Below are 15418 nucleotides of genomic sequence, written 5' to 3'. Positions count from 1 at the left end.
CGATTGGCTTGCCACTGATTCAGGGTGTCCCCCGCCTTGTGCCCGGAGGCAGCTGGGATAGGCTCCAGTGACCTTTAAAAGCATTAGCAATATAAAAAATAAATGAATGAATACATTTTCTATAAAATATCTTCTTTAGGGTAAATTAAATATATAATTCAGTTTTGGGCAAGTTGCCAGCAAATGACATTTAATCAATAATTTATGATTAAAACATTAACACCATTGGGCAATTATCGTCTTCAATTGACCTAACATGCATATTTTCGTTGGCAAAAGCTGCAAAATGCAGAGGAAACCAATACAACCATGGGAAGAACATGCAAACTCAAAAAAAGAAGGTCTGAGAGGAGTGGGTGTGAAACAATGAAAGAAAAACCTAATCCAATAAATGTAATGAACAGAAGAAGTGCAATTTTGTGGAGGTTACCAACAGGAAAAATGTTTGCACACTGACATTCTGTATAATAGTACCTGGAATGTCTTTTGCAAAAACAAATAAAAGAAAAAAAACAGTCAAAATGGGACTCCATTATAAAAAAAAAACTAAAAATGCACATTCAGATAGAAAACCACAGCATATTAAAAAAAGTCTTCTTTGTTATAAATGTTCCTTATTTGATGAAATGACAAGTGAAGTGATCACCTTGGAATAAACAAAAGTTAAATTATCATGATGATAAACCAGTTTGAATTTCTACACAGTGACACAATCAGAATTACATTAATTAAAGGCTTTAGTCCTGGCAATAAAAATAGTCAATAAAATAGCATTTTAAAATCTCAACAACTGGCACAGCAAATGCAACAAACACACTGCATCCAAACTGACAAAGCCTCAAAACACCTTTAAAAATATTTCAGTACAAATATTTAATATTAAATAAAACACAAAGAAATTTTATCTGACCCTTTGCTGTAGTCCATGGCTGATGGCATATGCTGTATAGTGCAATATTCTGGTAAATTTATATTTCACTCACACTCATCCATCATTCTTTTTTCTTTGGCTTCAATCACATTCGAACAATCATCTTATGCCATTTGTAAAATAAGATGTCTGATTGTTTTCACATGGCCATTTTCCCATTATATTGTCATACTTTATGGTCTGTTATCCTTGGCCAGAGAGTGCATCATCCAATTGATCTTGGTCTTCCAGCTCTCTCGGAGAGCCTCATTGAACTTCACTTTAAAATTCTTTAATGCCTCTTCCTCTGTTTTTCCCAAAGCTAAAGAGTCCTGCGAGGAAACAACAAAACATGTACGAATTAAAAAATATTCCTTCCCAACTTGTAATCAGTATCACTCCTGTATACCTTTAGGTACTGAATATCCTTAAAGGAAGAGAGTTCGGGCAGTCCAGCTGCCTTCATCATTGCAAAAAGGTTGACAAACAACGTTCCGTTTCGACACAGGATCTTATATGCCCGCTCACAGTAGTCCCTGAATCTGAGTACAATAATGTAACACAGTTCAGTCACAACACTCACTTACCCAGGAGAATACAAAGACTAATTTAAAAAATACAATTAACTATTATACCTCTCAAACTTTTCACTGTTGTTCGTTCGCCCTTGTTGAATCACATGAACAAAATCGTATGTCAAAATAAAAGGCACACGCTCCCTGTTGATGCCCAGTTTGCGCTTGAAGTTGCCCAGGAAATGTCCGAAGTCAATGTGAAACAGCTAAAGAACAGCAAAACAGTCACATAGAGATGTGCTACAATCTAAACAGTGAAATTTTAATGACTATTCTGAGAATAGATTTGATTAAAGTTTGTGTGTGCGGGATTATGCCAAAAACTAATGAAAATTTAAATCTCTAGACTTTCATTGATGTCTGTGGGGCCTGGCCCACAACCCCACAACCTTAAAAAAATCATCCATTCAAGACTAGTGTGACTCCAAATTACACTGGTGAGCTCCAAATTACACTGGTGAGTACCATTCCGACTGGAGGTTAAAATTTCCCTCTTGTAGCAGATTTTTAGCAGTAGCCAAGACAGAATATACATAAAAACAAATCTAACCTGTCCTGTTTCTCTGATCATAATATTGTCATTGTGACGGTCTCCGATGCCCAAAACATAAGTAGCTACACAGTAGCCAGCACAGGACAGCGTAAACTCCTCAATTGCTTGCTCCAGTTTGTCTCTGGTGAGAAAAACAGGAACAATAAGGTGATGGGTTTCATAAAGAATTATATTTGAATAGATTGTCCACCTCATTTGGAGATATTTTAATGTCATTATCATTGGTTGGCATAGATGAACATAGTGGACATTATTTTCAAGCTGCTACATGACTGCCATCTTTGCAGAATATTTTAAAGAACAAGGTATAACGCACATTTCCCCCCAAAAAATTTTGGGGGTGGGCTCAGAAAATGAATGATTACCACTCATTAAATTGCTGAAGAGAAACAAAAAAATAATAGTATGCATTAAAGATATTTTTAGAATTGGAATTGTAACATTTAATTTCTGTACGGTCAACAGCAGGGCTCCATCAAAAGATGTAATGTTTATAATTAAAATAATGTTGATTATAACCAATACAGTTTGTCTGAATTAGATTAGAACTTTATTTCATCCCGTATTCTGGAAATTTCCTTGGTTGCAGTAGCAAGACAGACATACAAGACATTGTAGACCTAGGCGAAAAAACTGGAGCCACACTCAGAAAGTCCACAAGGTGGGGACCTTCTGATACTGAGGTTAAATATGCAGAATCACTCTTTCAAGCTGATCCGCACAGTCCCTCAGTAGTCTGGAGGTTTTAAAAGTTTTTACTCAAAACTTGTAATGATTTTGTATTAAGCCTCAATTGAACTTTCTTAAAATGTAGATATTTATTTGGGATAGTCACCCTGGATTCTTGGATTTGAGCCAGTTGAGCAGGGCATCTTTATTAAAGGCAGCAGTGGCGGCACTATTGCTGTTGTTTCGCTGGATATTGGCGATGGTGTCCGAGTTCTTCACCACTTCAATGAAACCCATCTTGTTCCCAGTGGACAAGCACCCATAGGGGATCATTCTGGTCCAAACAAAAATCGTATGCTGAATGCAGTTATGGAAGTTATTAACAAGTGTTCATACTAGATGGCAGTTTTTGTGGATTTTTTTTAAATCTCTCAGTCCTTTTGATCTTTGTTATGTTTCTGATATTGTTAAAAACTACAAACTTCAATAAAATCAATGTTTACATTAATAATCATGCATGCTGGCCCTTACCTGAGATCCAGTCCTTCTTTCTTCCACAAATTCTCCATGAGTTGGATCATCTGGAGGGTCAACATGTCTTGTCGAAGATCTGCACATTGAAGGAGTTACAAACTGTAGTTTACTTCTTAATTGCAACTTATTACGACGTTTTGGTTTGTAACTCACCGTCCCCATTCTTGAAAATGATGCCCACCATGTCTCCTTGAGTCCAAGGACTCTTATACATCAACCAGAGTGGTTTCATCTTTGAGTCCATGAATCTGCACTTGTCTGTACTAGAGCAAAAAATATATACTTTGAACAGAGAACTTTATAAATCATGACACATTGTTAATTGGGAATACAGTGAAAGGTGGAAGAACAAACAAATTAGAATCTTCATTACACATTTCAGGAGAACAAATGGCAAACTTCACAAAGCAAAAAATAACTAACTCATTATTAAATTATGTCTGCGAGAATGTGTGTCTAACCAGATTTCAGCAAGGATAATGCTGGGGTTGAGTGGTGACAGCAAGTTGGACAAAGTATCAGACTCCTGTCTGATGAACAGCTTGAGATCTTCAACATTCATTTTCTGTGGGCCTGATTTGACTGAGTCGCTGAGTACCTTCATTTTGCCTTGAGCCTCGTTCTGTACAGGAGACGGAGGCGGCATGAACATGAGATAGTTCTATACTCGTATCTGCTTGAGGATGCTAGCCCGTGTGTTGGTAGTTTTTTTTCTTTAATGTAAAATGCGTTAAGTTTGGCATTTTACTGTCGAGTACCTGTTTAGTTAAGAGTTTGATGTGGTGGATGCTACCCCTGCAATAGGCCTCAAGAATCAGACCAAAGCGTACGCTGACAGACGGAACGTGTATCTCTGACCTAAATTCAAGACACACTGATCAGTTGTCAAAATGTGCTTGTCTTTTAATTGCGAGGTGCCTCACCTGAGATGCCAAAAGAGAAAGTGCCCTATCTTTCTGTTGAATAAGGCTCTCTCGAGCAGGAACGTTGTGAGGTCACAGTCGAGGTAGGACTCGTATTTAAGGACCTGGACCAGCTGGATCAAATACTGCAGCAGCTCGTCATCACTGTATGCGGGGAAGGTGTTTCAAAAAGGATCTTGATAGAGTAAACACAGCGGGCATTTGTCTACCTGAGCTTCCTGAGGCATCCGATAGTGAAAGAACGAACCGAAGGGTCTGGAAAACTGTAATCTAAGAGCTCCAAGGCAGGGATAGCAGGGAGCTCGGGCCAGTTCCTCAGAAGAGTCACCATCTAAAAATTCATATTATTTGCTACTAACCAATAGACCCAATTAATTTTAATTGTTTGAAAAATATTCCTCTCAACAGTTTTCATAATACAGCCAGTTTTATTATATATAATTCATCAAGCTATGTACTGGTTAATGTTATTGCTCTCAAAACTCATCAGATCTGCTTTTTAGTGCTGACAAATAATTAAAACAATCCCTCATACCTGAACAACATCTTCTCTCTTATTCCATTTGGTGATGAGGAGGAGCTTGGAGAGACTTTCAGGATAATGGTCTCGGACTTTGGCGCGGAGCTTCCACAACAGCTCCTTCTCATCCTCGAAGAACTCTGTATAGTTTTTGTTGTCCATTATCTCTTTCAGTTTCAAGTTCTTAAAAGAGCAAAACATGTTTTTGAAAAGATAAGAAATCCCCAACGCATGCAAAGTATTTTCACATAATGCAGAGATGTTAACCTCTTCTTTTGTAGCAACGGTTGCATCACCATTTGTCTCCATTTCAAATATCTGTAAGGGGAGTTGATTTAACTGACTGAGCAAGTTAGACTTGAAGTGAAAAGTCATGTTTTTGCTAATAAATACAGTACCTTTTCAATAGGAGGATAATAGAGAGGATGAGGCCTGATGTTTGGGAAGCGGATGAGAAGACCAGCTGCACTGTCAACATTGGGATTCTTCTCAACCGTTCCCATCGGGTTTAAAGGGTCACTTTTGTCATCTGTGAGACAAATGTCAAGGGTGAGTGACTGTGTCACGAATATGTACACTTATAATTCAATTTCTAGCAACTCTAATAAATAGATTAGTATGTGAGACGCATGAACCCTTAAGAGCTAAACAGTCCATTCGACTGTAAGGCAGACATGCTAACCACCACTTCAATGTGGTGCCATTTACCTGTATTTCCTAGTGTAAAAATTGTTTTGAAATCAGAAAGACTTGGAAGTCAACCTGTGTCACTCGGCAGATTGTACGTATTCGACCTACCCGTTGTATAAACCAATTTAATAGAACAATGGTAGGAATTAATGTGCAATGTGTTGTGTAGTTGTGTATTTGCAACTTTGATGACATTTCTATAAGTACCAGGAACAGATGGCCATGTAGACAAAAGAACTTCGCCGGTCTTCAACTGGTCCTTGTAGTCAAACACCATGGTATTCCCCCAGGCTATTGGACAATCCTAGAAAAATACAGATGACAAAACAAAGTCTGAGTTTTAACAAAAATCGAAAATTCATGACCAAAAATAGCCCTTCTTCTGTTGCTCTTTCTGGTACTAGGGACTTCTGTTCCAGGCAACAGAATGGAGAAGTGTCGAAAAAAGCAGAAGTGAAGATACCAAGGTTTATCACTGTACCAAATTTGCAATGGCCATACTAAATGCAGTTACTACAAAAAGAAAGCTTCTATTTCCTGCAAATGCATACTGTACCAAACATGGTGACCACTGGTGGCCTTACACTGTCAATGAAACAAGGAAGTCTTGTAGTACTGTAAATTGTTATTAGGCTCATAAAATCATATGTTGAGACTTTGTATATAGTTACATGATTTTATAGTAATCAAGTTGTGTTACTGCTACAGTTCACAAATATTTGCAGTTTCCTCTTGTTTTATACACTTAAAGTCAGTCTCCTTAACCTGTTGAGTAACTTGAGTTACACATGAGTTTTGTTATTGCTTGACTCAGGTCCATAAAGTAACAGCCCTCAGCACCTAGTCATGGGGGCAGGAAGTAATATTTTCATGAATGGTTAATTAGTTTTACTGAACAGCTTTGCTGGACAAAGGGTGTCTTGACAATTCAGCTTGAAAACATCTTCACTGTATGGTTATTGCAACAGGAAGTTAAAACAACTGCAAGTGGTACATTGGGTGGGAGCGCAACTGAAGATAAGTAGTGTGAAGATGAATATAGTATTCCTTGAAAACCTTTGACAACTTTGGAGTGGTACACAGATAAAAAAAAACTGAAGCGGATGGAGACTGAACCACAACCTAGCCACTGAACAACACTTGTGCAACTTGACATATACACACCCACAGGATAAACAATGACTATGCACTCCGCAGGAACACACATACACACACGCGAAACTCATTTTCACACACAAATGCACTTACTCAACTCACCACTTTCTTATTCTTCTTTTTGGTACCTCGGGGCTTCTTTGCCTTGTCGAAAACGGCATAGAGGGCAAAACATAGCCTACTCATCCGAGGCAGGTCCGCCACATTTATATCAAACTCTACTTTTTGGTCCCACAAAGGCTCAGAGCTCACCGCCACCTCGGGGCTTGTTACCACCTTACAGAGAGGCTCATGGCCATGAAAGAGTCCAGCCTGAACCACAAGCTGGAGGGGTCAAAAATACAGGGACAGACAAAAGTAAAATTTAGTATGCAAAATGTACATAAAGTCATAGCTCTAGAATTGCTATTTGAATTACGATGTAACCATTTATTTTCAGCCACCTGGTGATGTAGTCGTTCAATCGCCTGACTTTGGTGCAGGCAAGCATGGGATTGAATCCCGCTCGGTGGCGCTATGAATGTGAGTGTGAATGGTTGTCTGTCTCCCTGTGTGCCCTACGGCTATTCTAACTAGAGCAAGGGTGTCAGACTCGGGTTGGTTCGCGGGCCGTGTTAACGTCAACTCAATTTCATGTGGGCCGGACCATTTTAGATATAATATTTAGATTTTTTTTATAAATGGATTAAAATCCCCGAATATTCTGTTTTTTATAGATCTAAAACAATGTTTATTTTAGCTTTTTTAAATATATTTTTAGATTTTATCAAATGATTTTTGAACTAAAAACACAGAAAAAAATTATTAAAAAATTATAATTATTGATTTAAAAGGGGGAAAATCAGGACATTTAATATACATCTATACTCTTCATTTTAATTTGATCCTAAAACAGAAAGTCGCCACTCATGATTTACTTTCCCGGGCCACACAAAATGATGCGGCGGGCCAGATTTGGCCCCCGGGCCGCCACTTTGACACATGTGAACTAAAGCATTTCCTCTTTTTATGTCATTTGTAGTTGATCCATACAGCAGCAATGATTAATATAGGGATCTGAAACAGTAGCATACAGTGCCTGCCGAGATAAAGCTACTCTATTGCTGTGAATTTTTGTTGTTGCTCTTTATGGGATAGAAAGTAAATAGACAAATTACAGTATTTAAATATGAGGAGAATAGGGGCATTCTATTCTTTAAGCAATTGAGATGTAATGCAGGTTAGTTTATCTCATTTCATTTGGAATGCATTGTGTTATTGTTGTCCTGTAAAAGACGATCTTTGTTAAAGTTAGAATTCCAAAATTGTTTAAGTTCAGATAATGCAGGAGTATCATATATTACATTTAAAGGTGGCATTTAAATAAAAAAACAACAACTTGAAAACCGCAATAAGCTCTATAAAAACAGCAACATCTTAATGTAAAAAATCATTTCAAAGGCAGTAATATGTGGCATTTAAGATTTTCAAAGTAATTTACCCACCACTAGTAAGTATTGAGGGCATGACATGAAGCATGGTTGTTTGTGTGACAGTTCTATATGCTTGACATGATGATTAAGAGTTTCCTGTGTCACTCAGGCTGCAAGTCAAAGGGTTTGTCTCATGTTTCAATACACAGCCACATAATGCAAAATCCTATCCTTTGCCAAATCAAGATAGTCCACGTCTGTACTGGCTAAACATATGAGCATTATACATATTCTCCCCTGGGGCGTATTTTCAAGCATCTGCCTGCCAACTACCGAGAAGATGGGTCATTATGTGAGAGGACACATTTGCCATGAGTCATAAGGTAGATGTTGGAAGTGCACTTACGCAATGAAAAGCAACCTAGACGTAAAATAGGTAGGTCTACAGGACAACAATTAATCGCCAGCTAATAAAAAGACTGGAAGGGGAGCGCTGTGGCTGGAGATACAAAGAATAGTTATTTGGTGTTCCTGGAGAATTAAAGGTGTTAAAAAGGATTTTTTTCAACAAAGAAGATGCAGGCTCTAAATGTGTCAAAAAGAGAAATGAAAGACACAAAAGCTTTTCTCAGAATCTACAACCCAGAATGAGGTGACTAAAAAACAGATATAGGCCCGCCCCACTTCCTGTTTTGAAACTTTAACCTGCCTCTGTGATGAAGTATCGGAAGCTGGTGTTAAGTAGTGCAGCCCCCAAGCCCTAACCCCATAGTTTAAATATGTCAAACTACTACATTTTAGTACAAGTCAGACGGCGACGTGAAAAAGACCAAGTGGGAGTCCAACCCACTCACACACCAACCTTCATTCCTTCGTCTGCATTGACGCGGCTGCCTTGCAGCAGGTGGATGTAGAAAGGTTCATATATGGACCACAGCGAGGTGGTGTTCTGCTGGAAAACCAAGTTAGATGAGAGTACATTCATTCCCTCATGTTCGAGGTGAAATAATGTTGCAGCAAAAGCATGCACTCTGGTGTCTCCGCAGTTGTTTACAAAGTTGCAAATGAAGTGAAATTCATTTATTCAAACAAATTTGCCTTAGAATTATTACTGTGTAATTGTGCATAGATTTGTTTTATTGTTAGACTTTCGACTTGCTCATCTACTAAGAATGATGATGTTGACTTTGCATTTTCATTTTTCTTATGGAGGTTTCATGTATGTAGCTGGTTATAGATGCTATTTTAAAATTACAATTATTCAATAAGATGACATTACATCCACGCAAAAAATGTAGCATTAAAGGACTTGCCGTAATTTACAGTGAATGCTCAGATGAAAGAACAGTGTCCACATTTTCCCTACACCTTGCTCTTCCCTGTCTACGATTGCAGTCAAAGCAAGACATCAAATGTCAATAATTTACATTGTGACACACAGCACGTTCAAGCGTGTCAAAGTCCGTAATGCCCCGGTGGAACAACTGTGATGACGAGCGGAAGAGTCAGGAGTGTTTGCGAAAGACGCCAAATATACACTGACCTCTTACCTTCTTGAGTGGCAGAGGAGGAGGTCTGGACAAGGAGCGACTCTTGCACACCTGACTACACATTCGCCCGTGCTCCTCCTGATACTTGCTGATAGTGGAGTGGTGCACCAATGTGAGATGAGGTGTTTGCCCAGTTCTCAAACAGGAGAAAATGTACTGGGATAAAAGAAAAGACAAGGACATCCGTGACTTGGCATGAAGAGACAGGGAGTCAAGATGGGGTACAAAAAGCACGTGTGTTTTACTGTCTTAACAGATTTCAATTGTAAAGCATCTTAACTTATTTAGGTGAAAGACAATTTTAACTTTCCATGGAAATGAGGTGAAATGCTTTAAAAGAAATTAGCATGCATGTTTTTCTCCAATTACCGTACTAATCGGGAGAAAAATTAACCATGAAAATCGAAAAAATTGGATGCATTTATTTCGCTTGTCTTTCGGTTAGAGTAGACAAACCTCACAAAATTAGGAAATAAATCACCTTTGTTAGACAATAATCAGAAAATTATTCTAAAGCCAACACAAGAATTTACACTTTATTTTACTGTAGAGGTTCACCATCACTGATCTTTAGAGTGCAGGTTAACTTGTGATTGGGGCACTGTATGTTTGCAGTTTAGGCTAATGCAGTCCAAATCTTGTTAGGACTTGAATGGATGTTGTTGCTTCCTGCAGTGCTGTTAGCTGGACTAATATGAGTCAGGCCTGCAGGTAGCATCACTGAATGGCCAAACCTTGAATGGCTCACAATCTCTCACAGTTTCCATGCTAAGAAATCAAACAAATGTCGGTTTCTGTGCCTGGAACACCAGTATCAAAACACAGATATATGGATACGAGTTCATATAGTTTGGCATTTACACTTTAAAGCTGCTCTCCATGGAAGTCGGTAGTAGGTAAATTTTATTTCGAGTCATTTATAAAAAAACAAAAACAATCTATCAATAACTAAACTTTGTGTGTAAGCACTGTATGAATCGTCAATATGCTTGTTGCTAAGTTATCACACGGCAAGATGAAAACTCATTCAACTTAACGTGAAAATATTGTGAATGCAGATGCTCAATTTCAAAACCTCTTTCACCATGTTGCCATATGGCTTTAAATGCAGGATTCTCTAATTAGGTTAAATAAAAGCTATTAGAAGTTTATTTGTTTTTGTCTAGGGAAATCAACTGAAAGGAAAATAATGTAATTGACTGTAGTGTTTTATTCTGGTGAGATAGGGTGAATGTAGGTAGTGCATTTGCATTAATAAATACTGTTACTTGCAGTTATGTCAAAAAGCCTGTCACAAATTTTTTTCAATTATTGCGTTCATATAATTTTGATATCGTATCAATCAATAAAGTAAGAGGTCGCCAAAAAATCAGAGACACACATCTCTATACTTTTTAAGACTGCATTATTACACACTTTTGTTTTAACTCAATTGATTTTGCAAGGGTTTAAAAACATAGCCGGGTATATGATGAACTCACTTTAAATTGACACAGGGGATGTGTCCCGTAGATGAATTCCCACCTGCCGTTAACCTGTAAAGCATAGTCCTTGGGCTCTTGCTGCAGAGAGCGGAAGACAGTGGCCTTCTTCTTAAGGGCGCTCCTCATGAGAGCCACGGGCAGATCCTTTGGTTCCTGCTGCACCATGAAGCTTTCCTGCCACACATTTACAATTGTTTCTGAATCATTGGTTAGATTTTGAAGAGGTGCAAATTGGTGTTTTTGGCAGGCAGATTAGCAAACATGCCAGAAACCAGAATCAGACAGAAACATTCACTCAAAAACATCTTTTTCCTCTGAACACTGAAAGACATGAATAGTTTCTGCCTTATTGTGACTGCTATAGACTACATTCAATTATGTGAACTCACGTCACAAGCCTCAAACTTGATGTTAATGAAGATCTTGGCGTTTTGTGACTTCCCACACGTCGGCAGGTAACAGCAAGGCTCCAGGTTACACGGGAACATGTATGCCATCCACTGTTGCCATGATGATACCTGCCGTACCTGAGCCTTCTCCTCGCAGAACGCTCGTATCTTGGTCCTAAACTCGCTCACTTCGTCGTTTTTCTGAGCCTCAAACTCATGCAGGCCTGCAAAGAAAGGCAAACGTGAGCAAATCATTTAATAAGAGCTTTAAGATTAGTCTGAGAATCTGAAAAGTCAGTAGATCAGAGAGCTTACCAAACAAAATAAATCATTGTTACCCACCTTCCATAATGCATGATTTTTTTCACTTCACAAACATACCTGTGTTTTTCTGATATTTTATAAATTGAAAATGAACTGTCCGATCCACAAAAACTATTATTACTTTAGGAAAATCTTGAAAATGACCAGTGGCATTCAAACAATTTATACCACTGTAACTGCATGTTTTAGAGTTCCCACAAGAAACGCATATACTGTAAATTGCATTGGCAGGCAACAATTAATCCTAACTACGGTAAAGTGAGCGTTGCTGACCTTTGCCTATCAAAAAGCTGATCTGGCTGTTGGTCAGTTTCTCGACGCGGTCACCCTCTCTAGCCACCAGTCTCAAAACGCCCATGAAGGGCTGCACATCACTTATACGCCTTGATTCCTCCTCCAGCTCTTCACTCTCACCCGTCAGCTTTATGCAAGTGAAGACATATGCATCTGGATGACCAAGCGCTGAGAAAAGTGCCTCTTTTCTGGCATTTTCCCAAACCAGCTGGAAAAAAGACAAAATAAATCACTCATCAACTCAGACAGAAATTCAAATAACATCCCAGCATAGATTGGTTAAACCTAGAAAGTAGCAAAATATTGCCCTGGGCAGCATTTAAATGCATGAAAGCACATATGTATTATATGTACAGTAAAAAAACATAGCCAGATAAATGATATATGTATGATGTACCATATATCTGGCTATGTTTTTAAAGCCTCCCTTTGATTGTTTAATCAATTAAATGGTACCTTTGCAAACTTGCGCATGTACTTAGAAAAGAACCATGAACAGTTTTGACCACTTTAGGACAACTAGGAACTGAAACCCAATTAATCTATTGCAGTACATTTTCTACACTGTAGATGAGCTGTTTTTGAAATTTTCAATAAACTATAATTTACTGGTGACCGCATAAGTTTACCCCGACCAACCAGGATGTGCTTGATTTCATCTTTGGTATACGGTCGCAAATAAAAACAAGTGTAAGAAAAGAGGGGGGAAATAAATCATTTTTCTTGCAAAACACTGAGAAGGACTTTTTCACTTTTCGACCCTGAAAGTTTCAGAGCACTTAAAAAAAAAAGAACCAGAGGGCATTTTATTTTCTTAATCATTTTAAAAGCCTGCAAGAGTATCATTACGAAACACAGCTAAATGAAACTGTCTTAGGTGACAGAATGGTTGGCATGGAAACAGCACATTCATATTCATAAGGAAAATGGCAGCAGAGCGACCAAGGAGAAACGCAGTTTATATAAATTCCAAACTTGACATTTACTTGGAGATGATTCAGCTGAATCGATTTTTCGTAGATATTTTTGTACAAATGTATATCTTCCTAACACTACATTGTTATTCATGCTCATACCATCTTGATGCTCTTGATCGTGTCCTTATGAGACACTGGGAATGTGAGGTAGATGCCAGTAGGCAGCAGGAAGTCCATCCTGATGCCTTGCTCGCACTCTGGCTCCCACTCCTCCTGCATCCCATACTTCCCTGGGGGCATGGTGATGATGACACCCTCTCATTTACCGCCAGCTCCTCTGCCGCTGCTCACCGCAACATAAATGTACAGTACATGCTTGAAGCAGTGCAGCGACCATTATATTTACATATATATATATATATATATATATATATATATGACAGTGAAACTCTATATGTATAGATAAAATATATAAATATATATAAATAAATAAAATAAAATAAAAAAATTATATATGTATATATAATTTTTATTTTATTTTATTTATTTATATATATTTATATATTTTATCTATACATATAGAGTTTCACTGTCATGTTGTAACAATCAGGTATTGTCAATTTTTAAGAGAATGGTCATGCAACAGTGTGCTAATGATTTCAAGAATATGTTTGGTATCACAATACACAGATTCGTACTGTTTTGGGGAAAACCATCATTGATACCCTTGATATGTGTCTTATTTTAAGTTGTTACGTTTTTTTTCTCATTTAAATTGTTGAAATTCAGAACACATTATAGAGTCGTCATGAAGTTTGGCACTAAACAAAATAATATAAATTGAAACACAATAGATATTATGTAGCATAATTGATAGTTTTACGATGATATACATACAATATTATACTGTAAGATCGCTTGATTGTTGGAGAGTGAACATGACAACAATCTTAATATTTGAAGGACGTTTCCTAACTAATAGATGATATTAGTGTGATCTTTTTTTTAAAATAGTACCAATCATATGACGATCATGCGAAAAACTATGGAAAAAAAACATCAATGACCTATCATACCTATTTAACAGATTAAGGTAAAAGTAATAAACAATGATATTAGACATAAAGGCAACATAAAATGCTGAAGAAATCAATTAGTCCAGTTAGTATATAAAGGTAACATTTTTGTTTTCTTTACATAATTGGCATATTGTGGCTTCTGATAAATAATATAAACACATTTTTTATGTATCACAGAAACTACAATATTCTATAAATAAATTTAAAAAAAATAATAAATTAACTATAATATTCTTTTATAATTTTCTTTCAATTACACTCCAATTGATAATACCATATAGGTACCTATAATGCTTTACCAATTAAAATTAAATTCTGCTGAAACGTTGGTCACACAAAGACACTGACCATCGATCAACTGTTATCATTAAGGCATGAAAAAAGGAAAGAAACCAGCGATGTCTTTATGCAATACCCCGAATAATGATAAAGTGTGTTTGGAAATATGATGGGGTGCCCTCAACAAATCAATTACAATGTCAATGCAGACATAAAGTAATTCTACACTATTGATTTTCGTTAGGGGACACCTTGCACTAATGTGAGCCACATAAAGCCACATAAATGGATTCGTATGCTAAAAGGAGCAGCAAGTGGCCCAGAATATAACGCAATGTTACGAAAAAAGTACCTTACGGTGCGAATTTAATGTGGTATTGTGAGAGAAAGTGATGTCGAACGAGTGGAAAACACTTGCCTGGGAGCCCTTACACGCCGGTCATTTCGTCGTGGGACTGTCACGGAGAAGATGGAGGAGATTTAAGGGCCATCGAGGACATTAATCCCACACTACGGGTGTTACATCTGATGTGCGGAGCTCATCCCGGCTGTGCGTGGGTGTCCGCGTGGAAAGCGTCCGCGCCTGGATGTGACACACGCGGACTAAGCGGCTGCACTTTGCAACGTTGGTGTCACCGGCCAAGGGAGCGTCTGCAAATTGTCTTGAGCGAAAAGACGCGTGAACAATTCTATTCAACATTCAAACTAAAGAAATCATCTGTAAAAATAAATAAAAAAGGTAAAAGTTTGTTTTCATGGGGAGAGGGGAGGTCAAAATAAATTATTACCTAAACTTGGCCGTAAGTCCTGAAAAAAAAAACTATTTTTGCCCAACCCAAAACACTGTTTTAAGGTATCAATTTCTCATTTCTCAGGTGGAAACAAAACAGCATGTCTAGCTGGCAATGATGCATATGATAAATCAAAATTTGAGTAATATCCAGCACTTTTGTGACATTGAAGATGCAAACACAAAGGGCTTTCAAATGTTAAAAAGAACAGAAATAACAACTGAACAATAATAATAAAAAATATTTCGTAAATGCAGGCTATAGAAATATACACAGCATCATATGACGTAGACCAAAAATTATTACATTTCGAAAATATTATAGAAAATACCTCATTGGCTGTTACTGATGGAAACAGGCGTTCAGGCTA

At 37.6% G+C, this 15418-nt stretch overlaps 1 protein-coding gene across 3 annotated transcripts; it reads right to left on the bottom strand.

Annotated features, from left to right (window-relative positions):
• Positions 1–157: 157 nt before the first annotated feature.
• Positions 158–14869, bottom strand: pik3cd (phosphatidylinositol-4,5-bisphosphate 3-kinase, catalytic subunit delta). 3 transcript variants are annotated; one of them, XM_077611930.1, is made up of 23 exons: positions 14676–14869; positions 13059–13242; positions 11962–12190; positions 11365–11588; positions 10973–11149; positions 9492–9647; positions 8804–8893; positions 6632–6853; positions 5582–5678; positions 5083–5213; positions 4952–5002; positions 4700–4867; positions 4374–4495; positions 4165–4308; positions 4000–4099; positions 3703–3863; positions 3395–3504; positions 3239–3317; positions 2874–3041; positions 2036–2159; positions 1546–1691; positions 1320–1452; positions 158–1242 (listed from the first exon to the last, which is right to left on the bottom strand). In XM_077611930.1, the coding sequence occupies exons 2-23, from the start codon at positions 13197–13199 to the stop codon at positions 1105–1107; spliced, it is 3111 nt and encodes a 1036-aa protein (XP_077468056.1). In that variant the 5' UTR covers positions 13200–13242; positions 14676–14869; the 3' UTR covers positions 158–1104. The 3 variants fall into 3 exon arrangements, with proteins under 3 accessions (XP_077468056.1, XP_077468063.1, XP_077468073.1); XM_077611937.1 differs by having other exon boundaries at positions 8804–8890; XM_077611947.1 differs by lacking the exons at positions 10973–11149; positions 11365–11588; positions 11962–12190; positions 13059–13242; positions 14676–14869 and having other exon boundaries at positions 8804–8890; positions 9485–9544.
• Between the last annotated feature and the right edge of the window lie 549 nt (positions 14870–15418).

This window comes from Stigmatopora argus, chromosome 1 (genome assembly GCF_051989625.1).
Source record: "Stigmatopora argus isolate UIUO_Sarg chromosome 1, RoL_Sarg_1.0, whole genome shotgun sequence".
Taxonomy (NCBI): domain Eukaryota; kingdom Metazoa; phylum Chordata; class Actinopteri; order Syngnathiformes; family Syngnathidae; genus Stigmatopora; species Stigmatopora argus.
Note: the sequence above shows the minus strand (reverse complement) of the source record. Positions and strands in the feature narration are given on the sequence as shown.